The sequence below is a fragment of the Trachurus trachurus genome, assembly GCF_905171665.1.
Source record: "Trachurus trachurus genome assembly, chromosome: 5".
Lineage (NCBI taxonomy): Eukaryota > Metazoa > Chordata > Actinopteri > Carangiformes > Carangidae > Trachurus > Trachurus trachurus.
In genome coordinates, this window is record NC_139896.1 from 25,770,552 (window position 1) to 25,792,745 (window position 22,194).

At 43.2% G+C, this 22,194-nt stretch overlaps 1 protein-coding gene across 1 annotated transcript; it reads left to right on the forward strand.

Annotated features, from left to right (window-relative positions):
* Positions 1-17,097: 17,097 nt before the first annotated feature.
* LOC310986619 (potassium voltage-gated channel subfamily A member 3-like) lies at positions 17,098-18,678 on the forward strand (the record flags this gene model as incomplete). The annotated part of the gene is made up of 1 exon (XM_083972603.1): positions 17,098-18,678. The coding sequence occupies one exon, from the start codon at positions 17,098-17,100 to the stop codon at positions 18,676-18,678; it is 1,581 nt and encodes a 526-aa protein (XP_083828729.1).
* Positions 18,679-22,194: the final 3,516 nt, after the last annotated feature.

The window sequence follows — 22,194 nt, forward strand, 5'->3', positions numbered from 1 at the left end:
TGGGGTAGGGGTTTGTAATTTTGAAAAAGGCTTAGGGTTGAAACGTACATTTTGCAGACGAATTTCCCAAAAGTTACTATAGCTCCTTCTTAATGAGAGATTTGTAAGACATGTTGCAAGAAAGGACAATCATATTGGTATGAGAATTTAAAAAATATTTGATATTTAATGATTGAACATTTAATTATATTTATCTGATTGGTTTTATTAGGGAGAAACTGATCTCCAACCACAATAATACAAGACCAGAAGACCCACGTAAAAAATGCACAGCCACCTCATATGGAGTAGATGGCCCGATTATATTGTGTGTGTGTTATTGCGCAAATCTGCATATTGATGAGCTAGAAAAAAAAAACTTCATGTCAAATTTGTGTGAACATATGTTTTTTGTTGTGGCATCACAGCATCAGCTGACATAATTATTGTTTATGCCAATACCAGTAGAAGCTGATGAGCTAACATCAGCCAATTATATCAGCCATCCAACATATCTGTTCCTCTCTTCTGTGAACACCAGCCAGTGAATTCCCAACACTCTGGTTTTACAACACAAGCAGACTTGACTTTTACCGTCCACAATCAATGGGATAGTGAAATAAGCATTTTGCTATGGGGGGATTTTTCATCGCAGGAAATTGCCTCCAAATCTCCTGGGAACCCTCGAAAGAGTACAAAAAAAACAACAACACATGTAATGATGTGTTGGCTGGCCTGGCAGTCAGCCAGCTGGATCAGGTGTAGGTAGTAAACAACTGTGGCTGCCCTGAGTATGCATTCAATTCACATTCATGTCTTTACAAAACAATTCTTTGTCTTAAATTGTATGAATCACACAACAAATGCTTTGTTGTGTTAAAGATGAGAGTAGAAACTGTCGAGATTGATCAGGCTGATGATAGTTGTTGGTTTGGAGCAAGAGCACAAACACAACTCTTGTGAGTTTTTCCTCATTTTTCCTCCCTCGCCCCTTGTTGGAGCCACGTTTGGCACCTGATTCCTGCACAGCTCTAATCGTCTTGTCATAGATCACCTGAAGCCGGGAGCGGAGTGGTCTGGTCTGCTTGTGGCGGGTCTGAATATTTATATCTATGTCCCATCTGTGCGCAGATTGTTCTCCTTTTCATAAATCATTGGGCTAAGGCAATTGCACAGGCAGGAAAGAGTGAGACCCCCCCCCCCCCCCCCCCCCTCCCTCCCTTGTTGTGGCAGGAGCAGCCACTGTGTCCAATATCTCTTACTTGTTTGTTTAGTGAGATGTGCTGAGAGAACAAATGTGAGCCGTATCAAACGTGACACATTCGAAATCAGAACGGATGTTTTTGAATAAACGTGTCAATTTGCGCTGTCGTCAGTGTGTGCATGAATTAGTGTATCTACGCGAGCGCTTTGCGAGCTGCAGTAGACGAGCCCTGTGCACCTCATATTTGATCACATTTGCACTAATATGTTCAGTCAAGATAACAGACAGTGCTGTGAGCTTGAGAGGATTTTCTCACATGTGAATGTGTGTGCCTGAGTGTTTGGTCTGCTGCCGTCATGGGAAAAGTCGTCACTCTTTTTTTTCTCATGTTCTGCTGTTGTGAGGGCTGGGACACAACATGGGAGGTTTTTGCCTGAGAATATTTGTTTAATCATCAGGTGGATTTCCCTTCTTCCTGAAAGTAAAACATTTAGAGTTGATGTTTTGTAGCTGTGTGTTAATTAAAGGGTTGTGCTTTTCATTAGATTTGAAGGATTTCTTTCCCCCTTTTTAGAGTTCTTTGATTATTCTGAAGGTCCTTATATTACTCACGCTCCAAGATTAATCAATGGCTCACTGTTTAGCTCGTATTAGGAGTGTGTGTGTCTAGATGCAGCCGCCCTTAGTCTCTGCAGCCATTCACCTTGTGTTTCCATGGTAACCTGGGTGTTGGCAGGCCACTTCTGGCTGTGTTTAAACTTCCACTTGACATCTTCGCTTTGGTAGCAGCACTTTGTTAGATGATTTGATTGGACCCATTAGTTTGAAGTTACAACAACACAAGCACATTAAAAATATGAATGGGTCAAGTATAGTGGGGCTACATAATATGGTGAATAGGATGCCCAAGTACTTTTTAAGGTAATAACGATTATGTAAAAATATGTGATGGTGACCAGGTTTACTGATGGAGTCTTTCTAGTTGTAAGTTTTTTGTTATAGAAGACATATTACCTGAGAATATAGTGTGTGTCCAAGCACATTTCCGTCAGTAGAATTTCATGATATATTTAACATAGAAGAAGGTCGACATAATATTTCTTTGAAAACTGGTGTAATTGAACGACCCCATCACTAAACGTGTGTATTGTGTCATGGCTAGGCTGTATAGTGTGGGGATAAAGGTTGAATTTAATATTTACAAATGTACAAACTGTCACAACATTACTATTTATCATACTGACCGAATTTGCTTGGACACACTTTACATAGACACCCTGTAGGACCAGATATTATCAGAAACTGATTTGGCATGCTGATCCCCATGTTGGCTGCACTGCTCATCTTTTTCTCCTCGGCGCCAAGCTTACACTAAATACCTCTGAACCCCTGGCTAGTGCGCTTTTCTCCTGCTCGCAAGATTTCAACCACATTGGGGATGCACTGATTTGACATGCTCTTTCAGCACTGTTGTAACTCATTGACCGGATGTGGTATTGGACATGGTGTGACCAATTCAGATTAAATGCACCAGGGTCAGTATAAAATTCACTGTCTCTGCCATTAGAGCCACAGCAATCTACTTTTGGTAAAACTAATCTTTCAATTTCCATTCAGTGACATGTGCAGATTTTATATTTTGGGGAAAAGAGCACAGCGTTAAGGGGTTAAGACTTGAATCAGAGTTATGGTACTCTTATTAACTATGAACCCTGAGGGCAAAAGAAGCACAAGCAAGCCAATTACAAACCATTCCTATAAATGGTTTGTGCAATAATTGCCCTTATTTCCATCACATTTGATGAGTGGAGCCAGAACCAGCATCAGCCACCAAAGCTCTTAATAGAGCCAGTAAACAAAGACTTCCACAGGATTTATTGGTACACTTTGGCACTGGACTACCTTTCAGCAACAAAGTGCTGGCAGTGGAATTTATAGCATTGATAGCATATACACGAACATCGCCACTTTGCCTGTCACGGGCTGCAGATATGCTACACATTTGAAGCCAAAAACAATACATTTTAACTAATGTGTTCATAATTATAGGAACCCCGGTGGGAGGAAACCGGCTCTCACAGAGATCCATCTGTGATTTAGCACTGAGGATTGCTAATGTCTCTTCAAAGGAATAATATGTCTGACGAGGGCTCGCGCTTTGAAGTCTGTCCTCGCTTTTGTTTGGATTTTTTTTTTTTTTTTATATAGAGGAGATGAATTGCTCGGCCATTACCATTAAAAAGAAATCAAGGACAGCTTCATCACTGGGATGATTGGATTTGATTGTTAGAGTTTGGTAATTGTGATAACCCCTTTAAAATTACATAGCAAGGTTCATAGGGAATGACAGCCCACCTATACACTGCCTGCCATGAACTTGTTACGCAACACATTAAGATGAAACGCACCTAAAGAAGAGACATGACATGATGAGTGCTCTGTTCTTTACTTCCTCTGGGAAATGCCAGAAAACAAATTAATATTGCACTATTACATTACTGTTATTAGGTACAGATAAATTCTCATTATTTTGTTGATTCAATGTGCACTACAGCACTCTCTCCTCTATAATACATTGTGCCTGTGAGCTAACACACAATGTGTTTTTTTTTTCACTGGGTCTTTTCCCACAGCTGTGCCCATGCTCTCTCATCATCTCCACTGACCTGGATCATTACCTCAGTCAGGCCCTTACAGCGCGATCGGTTAAATATTTCAATGCAAACTGATGCCGGGGAGGGAGGGGGGGAGGGAGGGAGGGAGGGAGGGAGAGAGGAAATGGTTCTGTAACACAGAGTCATGTAAGGATGCTGTCACCATCATGATGCAGTCATGGTCTCACATCTGCAGCCGGCCCACGTGGGGATACAGGAGGTAGGCGACAGGTAGAGGCTTAGCTCAGACACCAATGAAGAGGATTTTAATAGTATCGACTGTTTTTCTCATATTGTACATCAGTAATGTCCTAAGTGACTTCCCAAGACTCACCTTTGTCAAACACACCATTTCAGGCAGACTATTAAAAAGAATGTGTTGTTTTCTGTCACAATTAGCGTAAAGAAACCAAATAACACATGTTGCATCAATTTGTGCAAATAGCGTGTCACATGCTGTAACCTCTACAACAGAAAGACATTGTAACCCCCCCCCTCCCCACGTCACAATATATCACAGTATTATATCACAGTATATTCTGTGTTTTTCTATTGCTACATAGCCATTGTTGGGATTAACAGCTGTTTACTTATCAGTCTGGAGGAAGTGTTACAATTTTGGCATCTAAATTCAGTCCTTTGTTCACCAACAGCTGTCTCCAGTGGTGGAATGCAACGCTAATGTTCATTCTTGGCTGTAGCCTCTGATCTGCCCTCAAGCTTTTCCCGCTTCTGTGTCTGCTTCTGCTTAGTTTGGCAGCAGAATTTTTTTTTTTTTTTTTTTTAAAGGCCCCTTTTTGAAAACATAATTTATTTTCTTGAAATGCAAACAAGATGGAACCTATTAGCAAAATAAAGGCAAAAAGCCTATAAATGCAACATTTATTCAGTTCGTACTATTATTTTAAATGATAATAAGAGTAGACTTTATTTGTCTAGTGTTTTTCAATACAAATAACAAAGGTTAGTGTACCCATAACGGGGTGTACAGTGATGCAATATGAATTACAAGTGATGTTGTCAGTGTTGTCTCAAATTTATGACGGAAAGCTTTTGTAATAAAGAAGATTCTGATGATATCTGCATGACAACATCATTAATCTTTAGGTTAGGGGTCCTTCAAGATGTGACTGTTGTCATGGTTAAAGGAAACCCACATTGATTATCGGTAGAAAACAGGAGAAGAATAGCAGCCTCCTGTGCTAAAATCCAGTGCTTTGTTTTGTTCACCCCTTCACGCCTCCATTCATCCATTGATTACATTCTTTGATCGCAGTGGTTGTAAACAAGCCAACAGTTTGACCAGGTTATTGGAACTAATTTATTTATATGTAAAACTGTGGAGCCACCAAACTGTCAGTGGGGATGTGTTGAAACATAAAACAACTGTAAAAACAGCACATTTAACTACAATCAAATGGTGAACGATCATACTGTAACGTGTGCTTTGTTCACTTGATTGGAGGTTGTGAGTGTGGATGTGTTTCCAGTAATGCCAGGGAATGATTGACAAAAAAAAAAAAAACCCAATTAGCTGGTGTAATGCTACTGTGCTACAATCTCCTGCAGGTGTCAGGGAGGATGGTTCATGGTGTTCCTGTCATTGTGCTGATGCTGAGACAGTCATTCACACAAGTGGCGAGAATGTGATAAGAATCCACTGTACCTGCGGCTTCCGAACACCAGCTCAGACAACACAACATTAACTGCAATTGTGTGGTTTGTTATTTGTGTGAAACTTTTGCACAGTGTCTGACTGCATTTCTGTTTTTGTCCATGCAATTTGCATCTGTGTGCACATAAGCGTACACGTGGGCCTTATATTCTGAATGTAAATGTGTGCCATGTTTAGATTTGTTTTCCTATTGCAGGGAATGAGAGCCAAATAAGTAGGATATCGTTAATCCTGCTTTGCGTGTGTGTGTGTGTGTGTGTGTGTGTGTGTGTGTGTGTGTGTGTGTGTGTGTGTGTGTGTGTGTGTGTGTGTGTGTGTGTGTGTGTGTGTGTGTGTGTGTGTGTGTGTGTGTGTGTGTGTGTGTGTGTGTGTGTGTGTGTGTGTAAAAGCATTTAGTGTAGTGTATTTGTGTGCATGTATACACGTAGGGGTTCAGCTGCTTGGAAAGCGGTGTGTAGTGGGCAGCAGGCTGTGAAATTTAATCTCAAAGTGTTAATTTCACAGCCAGGAATATGGGCAGGAAAATTCCCATTGCATCACATAGGCACTGGAATCCCCCCCTTTTTTTATAATGGTTACCATGGTTACCCCCAGCAAGCCAAAATACCATCAAAGCATTGTCACAATCTGTGTGTGCTGATACTAGTTTGACTTTGTCGATACAGTTTACAGTCCTGTTAAGTAGCTGGACCAACATGAGCCGTGTTTCCACTGCAGGAGTTCCTGGTAAAGGGAGGGGGTAGGAACTTCTACAGGAACCGTCCTCTCACTCGGCCCTCTCGGTGGTCGTGTTTCCACTGCAGAGTCGGACCCCGCGGTGACGTCATGAGTTTCGATCGCCGCTTAATCGCTGTGCAACAGTTTCGACCGTGACGTCACCCAGGCAGGTCACAAGCACATGCACAAAAATCATAACAACAACGGAGAAGAAGGATGGAAGGAGCTGAGGCGGTAGCCGCGTTTCTGGTTTGTGTGTTTGTGCACATGGCGGCTGATTGTAATCCTGCTTGAGTTTTTTTTTTTTTTTAAACTTTTCACGGCATTGTTTTGCGGCGTGATGGATCCCCAGTGTGTCGAGGTGCGCTGATATTTTCATTTCGCCGCGATGACTCAAACCCCCTCTGAATCTCCTCAGTGCTGTAGACTGCAATCAATGTCTGCACCTCATCGTCGGTCCATTTGTGTACATCTTCCTGCTGTTTTCTTGTTGTTTACAGCGGTGTCTGCTAGGCTAATGCTCCCCTTCTGCTCCCCCTTTTAAAAATGCCGGTTGTTTCGGTGCTTTCTGGTGGCGTCAGAGCCTGCTCTAGCTTTAGCCAATCAGCGCCGGGTTAACCTCGAGCCCCACCCAGGAGCTTTTCAGGGCCGAACGGAGTACCTACAGTACCCTGGAGTAGGTACTCCGTTGGCCCCCGTAAAAGTTCCTGTAAATGGCCCTGTGGGGGAGGTTCCTGCAGTGGAAACACGCACCTACGGGGCTGGCCCCGTAAAATTACCCCGAAGTTCCTGCAGTGGAAACGCGCCTATGGCTGCTACAAATTCCCTTTCCTCCCAACTATCCTGCGCTGAATCCATCCAAACACACACACGCAAAACATCAGCAGTCCGTCAGCATACATACAGTAGTGAACATATTGTGTTGACCGGACCCTATCCACCTTTTTCCGAACGTCAAAAACGTAAGCCGGTTTTGCTCTTCTGGTGGAATTTTATGTTTATGTTTCCATGGTTTTGGTAGTCGCGGTAAATGCATGGATTTTTTCTTCTTTTTTCAATGAAAATCTGTAAAACGCATGGATCGTCACACCAGCTTTTAACAATGGACATCACACAAATTGACATCCGTGTTACTGCAACTATGACAACGACTGAAAACCATGGAAACGTAAACGTACAATTCCACCGGAAACGCAAAACCGGCTTCCGGTTTTAACCATAGATGATGTTCGGAAACTTGTGGATAGTAGCCACCTACACTCTACACACTTTGTAACTTTCATTAAATGTAGTTCTCTTGGGAACATGTTGAGATGTTATATCCACCACTTTCCGGAGAACGACGCTGGGTGTCGCCACGACACTCCATTCATTACATTTTAGATTAACGTTAGCTGGGCTAACCGTTAGCCATTAGCAGTGTCTTAAATAACTCAATAAACAATAATATAATACAAAAATATTTCTATCTTTGTTACAACATGACTGAGCTAACTGGAGTAGTTTCATGTCGTGTCCGACAACGGGAGGGTTTTAACAGCTGACGTCCTGATGTTGGTTTGCTGCTGCTGTTAGCTGTCAGCAGCAGCGAAGCTAACGGTTACGATAGCCATGACTAGTTGCAGAGGCGTGCACACAGAATTGGTGGTGTTTGTTCGGTAATTCGTTTTGTAGACTTGACAAACATCAGATTAGTCAGGGCGGTTTTGGCAGCCCGGAGCCCCCACATTTGGTGCCTACACCGGTGGCTAGCGCTATCAGTTAGCCGCTCGCTAGAATGCTACTACGGGGTTGAAAACCAACTTCCGTTGTGGTGTGACGCAATGGATCATGGGAAAATAAGGTTGTGGATAGGTCTATGTACTGTATATATGGTTGTACAACATTCATTTTCCTGCATTTATTTCTTGACTTCTGTCCCTTCCTCTAGTCAGTGCTTTTGGCAGTGTTGCCAAATAAGAGGCCGGGCTGCTTCATTGCTAGGCCTACAGTAAAAATATCTAAACATCCGCTTGATGTATTGACATAATTTCTGTAGACATACATATTTTAGTTTTAAAATATACCAGTGTGTGTGGGCCTGTAAAATGAGATCATGTCTGGCTGCAACTGTGTCTATTTTCATCTGTTGAATGCAGCAATATTTATCACTTTTGGCTGCAACCTTATCGGACGTCAACCCTCTGGACTCGAAGGTATTGAAATCGGACTCTGACATATTGTGTACGTAGATCTTTCTTGCACATCTCTCACAGCAGGAACACACTGTGTATTCTTCTCCTATGAATTTTTCCTGGAAAGGTCGGTGTGCCTCCGGGGTCCTTCACACTGGAATACATAATTTGTCACTAAATGGCAGTTTGGCAGCGTTTTGCTCGCACAATCGGTGTATTATCCTCTGCATTCACTCGCTGACAATGTCAGGTCTGAAACTAACACATTGGTCAGAGTATCTACATTTTCAGTTAACCCTTCACCCCTCCCACACCCTTAATAAGTGCCATCCTGGCATATACGTATTTGCATCAGTATGCTTGTGCTGAGATTATTGCAGACACACATCATCTTGTCAGATAAACGAGACGAAGAGACTCAGTAGCTGAAATTAAATAAGCAAACGTCTGGTGTTGTTTATATTGTGATAACCATTTAAATTGAGTTCTCACTCCTCTCTGTCCCGGTGACTCCCGCTGCAGCCCGCTATGTTCCCAGATGAGTCGATTTGCCATCTCTCACTTTGGCAGCGAGAGACACAGACACACACGGCACCAGTCAGGAGTTGCATTAAGTCTGCCCATCTGCTCCGTTCAAACTGTGGTTCGCACTTCAAAGATGTCTCTCACACCAGCCACTGCAACCGAGTGAAGACCTGATAAGTTTCAGAAATAACAGCAGGGTGTTATTTCTAAGACATACTGGAGGAAAAGAGTTGAAGGCTTGAAATTTGTTTTTTTTTCCCCTCCAGCCACACCGATGCTTTTCACCCTGTCGATCAAATTCTGATCACTAAAGAATCTCACCTGAATTTGTATAGCCTATGCAGACCATGTATTTTACAGTTTTGCCAAATACAAGCTCTGTGCTGCTGTGGTTAGTCAATAAATTGATCTTAAGTGATCATCAATCGCACACAAAACATTGGATTGAATGAGTTTTTTTTTTGTTTTTACCTGATTTACATTATAGTTAAATTGATTTTCTTGGGGGCAATTTCGATTGGTGTTTGGAAAGAACAAGAAACCTGATGATATTATGCGCTCCAAAAACTAAAGATAATGAATAATCATGTGATCAAAAATGAAAATAATAGCTGCAGCCCCCAGTCAGTTGCACCGTATGCAAGGGTTTAATAGCTGCTGTTATTGTGCAGACTGAATGATGAAAAATGACCATTAAACACAAGCCGAGTGTGTTGAAGCAAGTCCCAGAGGGCCTACATTACTCTTTCAATTTCGTCAGCCCAGCTCCCACCTTCCCATCAACGTTGTGACAAAATTGATGACCGAGCTCAGTCCACATTTCAATTTAAAAGCATTTATTAGCATCCAAGCCCACGCCTGTGGTCTGAAAGCGGCTCGGATATAAAGCAATGGCCCAGTGCTTAAGGGGGTCTTTCCGTGCAGCCGTACCAATCCATAACTGTGACGGCATGTCATGTGGAGGGCCAGAGAGCCCGTTCTCCCCGGGGACCTCTAATCCAGGAGGCTGGATCTTTTCCCCAACATACGCCCTCCTTGTTGCCCTCAACCTTCACATTTTACTCCGGGGATGCCTGTTGGAATAGCAATGAGACACAGAGCGTCGTCACATGCCATATCTGGCACTGTAATTCTCAATACTTGCATCACATCAATCCTGTCACATCTCTGAGGGTAGTGCGACTTTTGCTTGCAGCTGCGCCTAAAATGCCAATTTTGACCCGCTTTGAGTCGAGAGCATAAAAAATGTGTATTTGCTGTCTGTGTTGTTAAAGGTCGGACGATGCTAATCAGAAATATTTATAATTCAGTTATGGGATTTGTGTTTGAGCAAAAGATTTCTTTTTGTTCTCTGTCCACAATTGTGAGAGATTGTCTTGGAAAGCTCAGCTGTTGCATTGTCTCTGCCTCTGTGTGACACGTGCAAAAGAAACACCATGTGTATAGGTGTATGCTGTAAGTGGCGTGTCTGTGCTACGGGCTGTGTGTTTGTTTTTTTGAATAGCAACCATAACATTAAGGCACAGTAGCTGATGAGACGCGGAGTTAAATTCCCTGGTTGGCCTCCATGTGTGTCACACTTGTTTTATGCATCACTGTGGCAGCAGCTGCTTGCATTTCCTCAGCGGTGAGACGAACCTACTGAAGCATTTAGCATGTCAAATCCAAAATCTTAGTATCAACCCAAATTTTATTTATATACCACTAATTTGCAAGGGCATGTACTGTACAGTCTGACAGGACATGAATGCCACCTGAGCCGTGTGATTACTCAACAAAGCAAGCAAGTAGTGTCTGGAGAACAAGCTAATATCTTGCCAGCAGAGGCATTCGGTCTTTCTGCTTTCTGACAGGATGCTCATGAGTCTTTTGTTTCTGTAATAATAACATAACATTACAAGACAGAGTTGTTTTTGAGTATTTGCTTCGTGTGTTGTGATTTCACATAACTATACATGATTATTTCATAGCGTGGCGAATGTGCAGGTCACAACCTGTTCACAAGAGCGTTTTGGAGTTGTTGGATTGTGTATTTGATGAGTTTGATGAGGGACAGAGGACCTGTACCATTCAACTCCATTGTGTTCGCTGAGCAGCTCGCGTCTCTGCCCTGTGGATCTCAAAACAACATGCACTGATACTTAAAGGTCATGAAACTACCTTCATGACCATAGGGATTATGGCAATAGGCAAATTTGCCAAAATGTTGAACTATCCCTTTAACTGTCACTCATATCATTAAGCATATTTTTTTTGTCAAATGCAGTGAAGCCTTTAGGGTTTCGGTATTTTGGTTAATGTATAATAAGCCTCTTTGAGTGCCTTACAAATGCACTATAGATACAAAACATAATCATTATTATTATTAATCTTATTATAAAGTTACATTTGCATAAAGCAGCATATCTGTCCATTATCAAACACAGGCACATAATTTGAGATTAATCGTGATTCACTATGGATACTCATGCAATTATTTATTCATAAATTCAATTGATTGTAGCCTTTTTATTGATGTGTGTCCGCAACATGTACCCTATACATTTAATATCATGTCAACTACATTATATCAATTAGTTTTTAAAGATATTGCCTGGCAGAGAAATCAATATGCACCGCTCATTTAACCCCTCACTTAGAGCTGCTTTGAATCAGGGCAAGTTCAGTGTCGTAGCATTATTTATGACCTTGGCCTTCACCTTGACTCATGAGAGCTGCGGCCACGGACAGTGTGAACGTGTAATGATCCAGCGTTGGCAGGGACCACATCCAATGCGTGACTGATCGATAGATGCTGGTCTCTCTCTCTCTTTATCTCTTTCTCTCTCTCTGCCTGTATTGATCAGTCAGCGTGTGCCTGCGAGCCAGACCGAACAGACACAGGACGAGGGGAAAAAAGACCCTTGCCCCTCATTACTCAAAGAGCAGTCGTCGCTTTTGATGGAAACCGGCCCTATTTTCCCTCGACACCCCCTTGACAATGTTGAAGAATGAAAAATGCACTTAAGACATTCTGGAAGGGATTACTATATCAAATGCCCTCATCCCCCTGCAGACAAGTCGCACAATGTCATTTGTAACGTCACTTAAAATTCCGGCGTCTGCCAGAGTTAATAAGTCATTTTTTAACTTCCCAGACTGATAAAAAAAATCTATCTTTAGCTGCTTGCAGCTCCAGAGGTTTGGACATATAATAGGCCTGTTTTATCCTCAGCAGGGAACCAACAGAGCAGACCAGAAAATTACAGAGAAAATTGACTACGCGACCTTGTGGAATACATGGTCTGTGTATGAATGCGTGTGAGATTGGACATACGCATGTGTGCAACAGGGTCAGTATCGAGGGACGCTCTTTGGCTTGTGTTTGCAAATACAATAAATCATATACTGTATAGTGTATTAGTGTCCCGACTGCTTGAAAAAACAGTGTTGCTACGGAGTCGGACACGTCGGCTCTTCCACTGATGTTATCTGCATGGGAATTGCATTACATCAAAAGGGGTTTGGGGGATCTGCCCTCTCTCTCTTAAACCTACAGAGGCACACATGCATTCAGTGTCATCACAATGTAATCAGGACAGCTGAGCATTTCACCTCATGTGAGATTCTGTCTGCTGCTCGGCCAATCAATTACTGTTATCCCTAACCCTCATTACCCTGAGGTTCGTCTGAGCCGCAGAGCAAATCAAAACAGATTTTTATCTGAATCTGAAATCAGGCCCTGAGCAGATACACTCACTCAGTCTGTGTTTACAGGAGTAAACAGTGCTTTCATGGCCCAGTGGAAATAACATTTAATGTATTTATATTATGTTTGAATGGAGACTGAATTGGATAAGAGGAGAGAAGAAACAGAGAGGGTGGGGGAACCATAGCTGAAGGCTGTTGGATAACAAGTGGTGTTGTGAAATAGAAGTGTCTCTCCTGCCCAGGATCTAAGCTTCATATCTGTCCCTTATTGTCAAGCTGATTGTGTGTTTGATAAGTGGCCTTGTAGTCAACACACACACGCACACATGTGCGCACACACACACTTTAACCGGCTGGGTCCTTTTGATCCAGATATGCAACATGTTCATTCCTAAGTGGGCTTGTGAAAAATAGTCTCCTTGCTGGGTTGGAACCGGAAATTATGTAACTTCTTCAACTTTACTCCTTTTCTCTTAACAAAACACTTGATGTTTTGTTGCCATGGAGACAAAAAAACTCCCCATGCTTACTGAGATGCAGCTACTGGGAGGTTGTTAATAGCAGCATGACTTTCTTACTGCAAACCGTTGGATTCTGTTTATGTTGGTATTGAGGAGCGTGTTGACCAAGAAAGAGCCCAGAATCATAATGTCAACATACTGTATGTCCATGTCACCACACTGGCCGCTGTCTCTTTGGAAATAAGCTTTTTGCATTATTGTGTCTTTTCATAACCTAATTATCTGTCATACCTTGATGTGTGCAGTCCAAAGGACCGGCAACAGATAGCCTGTAGAGTTTCAGCTCATCTGAAAAATAAGGAGAGATTCAGGTCTGAGGGGATAGGTCACTCTACAGGTGGGGTTAAAGGGACTACGAGGAGTTTTTGAAAGCGAAGTGTTTTCACACTACATTTCCCATGAGCCTCCATGCGCACGGTGAAATTCTTGGACTGGCACAAGACGGACGAAAGCGAAAACATTTGCCAAGAATGTTTTCATTGATCAAGAATGAAAGTCGGAGGTTCGAAGACGATCAGATACCGTCGCAGTTCCGACCATAAACGATGCTAACTAGTGATCTAGCGGCAGTGTCCAGGAAACAAAGCAATAGGAGACAAAACTATATATTTATCGACTATGGATCCATTAACTAGTGTGTAACGTAGATTCATCCACATTAATATGAGACTCTTTTATAACGAAAAGCCAACTCCTCAGGGTCTCTTTAAGTAAAAACTATATGTATATTGCATGTTGCATGACCTGTCCAGCGTGTACCCCACTTGATCGACTATCTCCATAAAGTTAACGCACGCCCGTACCGCCCACGGTACGGCTCCAGAAGGTGGCGCTAGCATCAATTACTTAGCATATATATTCATGTTATACATTGTTAGAAAGCTTAGATCACCCCGATCAATTCAAGACCACCCACGATTTTTTTGGTTGCTCACAGCCCTAACAGGATTAGCAGTTAGGTCGGCTAGCCGCTAAGCTAACGTATGATGCGTACATACCTTTCAAGTCTTCCCTTTATCCACAGCTGATCTACAGCGACCATCTTATGACACAAGACCGTTTGTACAGCTTGCCAAGTACCCATGCTTGTGAAATATGAAATCCGTTTCCTTCTAACCGAACTATTTTCCTCAATATGTCCATGTGTTTAGTCCAATGCGTAACGTAATACACGCGGATCAAAACAAAAACCGGCCCTGTTACCGCATTTTACGAGTTGCACGGCGATCTGTGACTACATGTGACTGAATGTTTACATTCGTGAGGTCTTCCTGCTTCAAACGACACCACTCAGTAGCCAATCGGTGGCGAGGATGGGCCGGGACATGTCTCGAAAGCCAATGAGGACACGTGACGATGAGACTGACAACGTGACTTTGATTGACAGCTGCTTGAGCCAATAGAAATTGTCCGTGAAATGAAGCCGATAACCTTTTAGCCAATAGTCTGAGGTTTTCAACAGTGTATGACACTACGCCATCACGTTTGGTTGCTGATAAACAAACCCTCGTGTATCCGACGTGCGCGCCACCCGCTCCGCCACATAGAAATACACAATGCAGATAGGCGTATAGTTCTGTAATCCACTGCTTTTAGGGGTGCGCCCTCTACTGCGCGCCAGGAGTTTAGCGGTTGTATTTTTTTTGTTTCTTTTGGTCTTTTGACTTGAAGTTTGGACTGCAGGAAGCCAAGACCTGTGGCTGTGGCCTAATTGTGTCTATAGCCTGCTGAGAGGTCCCTGAATGTCTGTACCCTTGTCATTCTATAGGCAAACCTATGGGCGGGGAAACAATTTAATCATTCTAACCTTTGCCATTTTTTGTCAGTAAAGTCACAGAATCAAAAAAAACACCTTAACAGTAATCCTGAGAGTGTTACCTTTACAATGATACCAGGCACATCTCTGAATCTTAAACTATGTGGGATCTGTGCTGCTCACAACTTGGGTATGGCGTTATGGCAAAAAACATGAAAAATAGGGGCGTGCACTGCATTAAGAGGTTAATAAATGACAAGGTATCAGAGCAGAGCGTAGACACACACTCACTGATTGTATATTTTCAGCTGTATTCAGCTGTATTTTGGTATTGGAGCCACCCTACACAATTAGACAGAAGTCATAAATAAGGATTTTGAAAAAAGAAAGAAAGAAAACACTCTTAAGAGGTTAAAATTGTACTTAAGCCTTAGTATTTCTGAATTCCTGTCAGGAAGTTCCAACACAGTGCCTTTGTGGTGCTTAACCAGTAGTTTGCAATTTTGTGCTTCCCCTGTTTTAAGTCTGGGTATTTTTCCACACAGGCTAATATACTCAGAGGTATTACCTCAGTTTCACTGTACTGCCTGCCAGCAAAACTCTGTTTTTTTCCCTGTATACAGTGTTCCCATTAGCGAGAGGTTTCCCCTGCCCTAGAACTAATTTTTTTTCAAGCAGCTGCAAAAGAGGTCAATAGGTTTTTTAGATGAGTGTCATCCGCTTTAAGAGGATTTTCTGAGTATGTTCAGTTGAGTAGATGTTTGCCGTATTTGGATAGAGGAGAGGCTCAGCTTTTCCTTCACACGTTCATGTATTGAAATCAAAACCCAGAGTGGCACAACAACACAAATAAAAGCAAGAGTTCACTGTGCAGGGGAGACTTGGACCCCGTTTGAACTCATTAACCCCGCGCACAGGGACAGGGACAAGAGACGGGGAGGGGGCCTTTGATGAGGCCTGTCAGGATGAATTACAAACAACAGGGATTTTACATTTTCGTCATTAATCAGAGCTGTAACAAAGGCTGACACTCCAGACGCTTCTTTGAGGCGATTCTATCACCACATGGCGGAGAGGGGAGAGGAACCGAGGTGACTGATCCCGAGGCTTCAGTCTTGTGTTCCCAATAACTGCAAACACATCTTCAGACGCACGCGCACACACACACACACACACACACACAAACACACATTGTGCACATACCAAACTCAAGTCAGCACTCATTTGCTCTAGAGAGGAAGAGGCAGAGGGAGAGCGCGCATTGATTTTTGACATGCTGGTGCGCGCTTTTTCTTTTTCAGCACCATGGAGAGCAGCAGCCCCTCCACAACAAATAATCACTTATTGAAAGAACAAGCAATTAAATATCCTGCTTTGTCGCAGTTGGACAGTGGATATCTCCACGGTGCAGACCTCTGTTGCCTGTTGCCAAAAAGAAAATGACTTAGTGTTTGTGTGGAAAAAGACGTAAACATGGCCAGACTTCACACAGCGGAGCAAAGAGATGCCGCTGCCTCCGTGTTATTGCTGATTTTTTTCAGTCATTTAAAAAAGAAAAGAAAAAAGAAAATCTCGATTCGCTTTTAGGGCCACTGTCGTTTTCTAATTGTTGAGAAAAGGACAAGTGTAAATGGCATAAAGCAAGCAGCAGCTTTGTTGATACTTGCACGTGACGAAGGTGTTGAAGGGTTCATGTGAGCCGCGCGTGAGCTCACAGGAAAATAATCTTAACTTGGATCAAACAGGTGATTCAGCAAGTGTGTAGCCTATGTTTGTGTGTGTGTGTGTGTGTGTGTGTGTGTGTGTTTGTGTGTGCCACAACACTTGAGTGAAGGTGTGAGGGTGCGAAGGTGCACGCGCTCGACAGTGAGTGTCAAGTTAATTTCCGATTGGATGAGTGGTGGTGGACGTATGTCAGACATATGCGCGCCGTGGGCGGGTGTCAACGTGTTTGGAGGAAGAAAAAAAGAAAACAACCACTCAGGCAGAGGGGAGTGCCGCGCTTCACTGTGGATCCACACAGACAGAGAGAGGTGATGGTGAGAGGAGATGTGAGCCTCGGCTCCCCAAAGCTGTGAGCTTTGGCCGAGAGAGGCGTGGCGCGCACTCTGCTTCCCCCCCCCACACCCCCTCCCTCCCTTCCACCCCCCCTCACCCCCACCACACACACACACACACCTCCCAAGACCAGAAACCACCTGTATGGATGAGCAGACCTCCAGCGTGATCCAATCGCCCTCATCCGCCAGGCACAGGAGCAGCAGCAGCAGCAGCAGCAGCGACCACCGGGGTTATGTGGAGGTGGAGGTGGCGAGGCGCGCGATGACGGTGGAGAACATGCTGGAGGAGCCGGCCGTGCTCTCGGCTCCTCACCTGTCGGCGGATCGATACCAGCGCGGCGGCGGTCGCCAGGGGTGCTGCGAGAGGGTGGTGGTCAACATCTCGGGTCTACGTTTCGAGACGCAACTTAAAACTTTCAACCAGTTCCCAGACACGCTGCTGGGCGACCCCAGGAAAAGGATGCGCTACTTTGACCCACTGAGGAATGAGTACTTCTTCGACAGGAACAGACCGAGCTTTGATGCCATCCTGTACTACTACCAGTCGGGGGGGCGCATACGGAGACCTGTTAACGTCCCCATTGATATTTTCTCCGAGGAGATTAGGTTTTATCAGCTGGGCGAGGAGGCCATGGAGAAATTCCGAGAGGACGAAGGGTTTATCAAAGAAGAGGAGCGCGTGCTGCCCAAAAATGATTTCCAAAAGCAGGTCTGGCTTTTGTTTGAGTATCCTGAAAGCTCAGGGCCGGCGAGGGGGATAGCCATTGTTTCAGTTCTTGTCATTTTGATTTCTATTGTCATTTTCTGCATGGAGACTCTGCCGGAATTTCGGGATGAGAGAGACCAAGCCACGGTGGCACCGGCGGTCAATGGCACCGCTCCCTCCGCGCCAAACCCCTTCACAGACCCCTTCTTTGTGATAGAGACCCTGTGCATCATATGGTTCTCCTTCGAGTTGCTGGTGAGGTTTTTCGCCTGCCCGAGCAAAACTTGCTTCTCCAAAAACATCATGAATATCATTGACATTGTCGCCATCATCCCCTACTTTATCACTTTGGGGACGGAGCTGGCCGAGACGGAAACCAACGGCGGCCAGCAGGCGATGTCCCTCGCCATCCTGAGGGTGATCAGGTTGGTGAGGGTCTTTCGCATTTTTAAGCTCTCACGCCACTCAAAGGGACTTCAGATCCTGGGGCAGACCCTCAAGGCCAGCATGAGGGAGCTCGGTCTGCTTATCTTCTTCCTTTTCATCGGAGTTATCCTCTTCTCCAGCGCGGTTTACTTCGCAGAAGCGGACGACCCCACGTCCAGCTTCACCAGCATCCCGGACGCGTTTTGGTGGGCAGTTGTCACCATGACCACGGTCGGATACGGGGACATGCACCCGGTGACCATCGGTGGCAAAGTCGTGGGGTCGCTGTGCGCAATAGCGGGCGTGCTGACCATTGCCTTACCCGTGCCCGTGATTGTGTCCAATTTCAACTACTTTTACCACAGGGAGACGGACGGAGAGGAGCACCCACAGTACGCCAACACGGGCAGCTGTGAGCACCTGCCCTCCGAGGAGCTGCGGAGGTCATGCAGCTCCTCGTCCCTCAGCAAGTCGGAGTACATGGTGATAGAGGAGGGCATCAACAACAGCGCCTTCAAACAGCAGCCCAACTTCACCACCGAGAACAACCAGAACTGCGTGAACATCAAAAAGATCTTCACGGACGTGTAAATGAACCAGACACGGCTCATGTGTGAAGCATGAACAGTAGCTTTAATATTTTATTTTTTAATATATATATATATATATATAGCCGCTCGTAATATGTCAGTCCATATCTGTGGATGAACGCTGCGTAAATGTCCGTTTTAACAAGTAATTTATCCCTTTTTTTTTTTTTTTTTGCATTTACACGAACGGGAGATTATCATAGCCTACTGCTCTTAGTGTAGATCCATATGTTTTGAGTATTTCTAAGTGCGGAGAAGTATTATTGTGACCCACTGGAGGAGTATTCATTTCTATCCACGTTGTTGTCGGGTATAAAAACAAAACAACCACATTGAATGAAGTAAGCGGCTTGTTAAAACAGATATTTTTTCAGTGTATAGTGCCACATGATGCCTACATATCTCGATGTAATAATGCGAATGCTGTCGCTGTTCACGGTTGGGGATACACGTGTAGCATATACAGTACTTTACTATATTGTATGTATCCGTCAGTCAAAAACGACGTCGTGTACTTCGTGGACAGAAAAGTTCCATTGTCCAGTATGTGATGAATAGACTCTGGTCATTTATGCGTAACCACTTGTTTAGGTTATATTTAATATCATAACATGTGGAGATATGGACTCTTGAGTCTTGTTCCGATTATTATTCAGGTAATAAACCGCACAGTGGTGTAGATGGAGATGCTTATCATGAGTTATAAGTCGAGCTTTACTGTATTTTTATTATTCAGAACTGCCTATATAGCCTACATTAAATAAAAAGGAAAATCAAGAGATCCCGACTCTAACATCTCATTACCGCCAGCATCATGGATGAATATTCACACGAGCAGAGGGTGAGATGAAACGTATTGTGAATAATTGTATGTATATATGTGTGTGTGAAAGAGAGCAGTCATGTGATGACAGGATGGAAACAGCGTGGATGAAAGGAGGGACAACGCGGCATGTCCCGCCTCCCTGCTCACTGAACCCAGCTTGTGATGCAGTCTCCATGACGACGGTGGTTTCCTGGGTAACCCCCACTAATGTTACCATGGCATAACAAGACTTCCCTATTGTGGTGGTTCACGGTAACCTTCATCCTCACCTTTTTGTCCTTGAAGAGGCTGTGACTGCGTGACTTATTAATTTTTTTTATTATTTCTTTATTTTTATTTTCGATACCGTTTCTGTTTCTGTAAAGGTGGATGAATCCATTTTTAGACACTTTACAGTTTTAGTCCTTTCTGTGAAGTCAACAATGTGTACATCTTCAGGCTGTGCATCAGCAGATATGTAAACATATGAATATCATAGGTAGCTGTTTGTTTCCCGTCACCAAAACCACCTCAGCTGCTCTGTTTTTCAGGTCTGTTCTCTGAGTTGGCATGCCAACTAGGCTTGACGTCAGCCACCTTTCATCCCCTCCAGCAGACACTCGCATGTGCGCTTGTAGGCTAAGTGACACAAACAAACAAACAGTGAAACTCAAAGGAATCCTCTGAACATTAATTACGCAGCTGTATCTCATTTTGGCGTGCAATATGTATGAGAGCCTCTGTAAACCGCTGCCACGGCGGCTGCAGCAAACGCTTGTTTTCATGATTTATTATTGTGTTGATTCTTTTCTAGATTAATTAGTGAATCGTTTGGTCCTTATAACGACATTGTTCTGAGAAGACAAAGACTGTCCTGTCCTCGTCTTGTTTTGTTTGACGAACTCTTTAGAAACCAAAGATTTCCAGGTTACAGTGACAGACAGCAGAGCACAGCAGTAAACTTTAGGACAAGCATGAACTGGAGACCATTTGTCACTTTTAATTAAAAGAAATAACAACATTTAAATTATGTATTTAACATTTAACACTTATTACAGATGAAGGAGTGTTTGTTAGTATGTATGATTAATGATAAATGAGGTAAAACATGTTTAAAGCCATGCTCACTGTATCTTTAATTAAGTAAATGAATGCATAGGTCCAGCTGCTGAACTGGTGAAGTCCTGTCTGGTTTCAGGTTGAGCTGTGTTATTGTTGAAGTTGCTGTTGAAAGTAGCTCTGCACTGCCCTCTAGTGGATCATCTCAGTTAACACTGTTGCAAAGGAGATTAACATTGATCTTGCTCTGATGATATTCAAGTGCTCCTTATTAGATTTTAAAGACTACAGTTCCCACTAGCATTTTAAAACACTGTAATGTAGTTGAGAGCAGTTATACATTTTTATTAATGTATTTTATTTAACTAAGTCCTCTGTGGTCACCTTAAGTGGAGGCAAACAGATATGAAAACACAGTCATTGTGTCTTATAATGATCCATGTTCTTATCTATGGTATGCTGTAAAGCATATTTGTATGATGCTGATAAATGCTGATTTGAGGACTTAAAGCTTTAAGTTTTATGAAGGGATTATGCTTTTTACTATGATGCTATTGAAGTGCGGTGCATAATTTAGCTAATTTGATGTCCCAACTGTCTTGAATTGCTTGGTTATGGTCTTGTCTTTCAGAAATTTAGCACAACTGAGCTGTAAAAATGTTTCATATTCCCAGATTAGTCTGTCTCGAGGTATAACTAACCACAAACATAGGAAATATCACAACATAATGTACATAAATGTATTCTACTGACAGACCAAATGTCTAAGGGAGTGGTCAGTGTGTTAGATACACCTGTGGAATGTAGTGTCATCCAGTTCAAAGGCTCTGCCATGAATTCTGTCTTTTGAAAAAGTTTATTCGTGTGCTCTTTCAGACACAGCAGAAATGTGGAAGTGAAATATATATTACAGTACATTTTGCTTTTTCCTTATTATGTCCTCATAACCTGCGTACTGAGTGTGTATACTACATAGTTATTCATGCAGAGCATTAATCCTCCTCAGCCCTCAAAACCCTTCCTTTTGCCATTAATGGTGTTTCACAGATTTAATACTAATATACTTGGGTTTTATTCAGATCAGAGGAAAATTTAAAAAACAAAAATACAGAAGAGTTAGAATTGCTGTTATTTATCATTACTACTATTGTTGCTGTTTATGCACGCCGGGTGTGGTTTGTGGGACCCTGATCATTGAGGCAGGAGCAGCGTTTTGTCCTAGAATTGGTCGTGTGGCTGTCTCATGGAGTTTCTCATGCAGGGCAGGAAACTACCTTAAAATTCCACCCATAGGCTTTTAGTCTGACCCATAATTTCGGTTTCCCAGGTGACAAAGAGGGAATTACACTTTGTGAGCCAGAGTGGGAGGGAAAAAAACTCGCGAAAATTGAAATTCACTCGGAGGTGTACTGGCTGTTACGAAGCAAAATGTGCTTTTGCAGCATGGGAGCTCGTGATTTTTTTAAATACAGCAACATTTAAATAAAGGGCATGAGGCTTTGGACGGAGTAGAAGAACACTTTACTTTACTGTACTACCTTGTGCCTTGTGTGTTTCTGAAACTAGATGAAATGGGCAGCTATTCTCCATACGTTGTAACTCATATTCTGGGACTGATACTGTATTTACTATTTGCCCTGAGTTGGGGTGAGA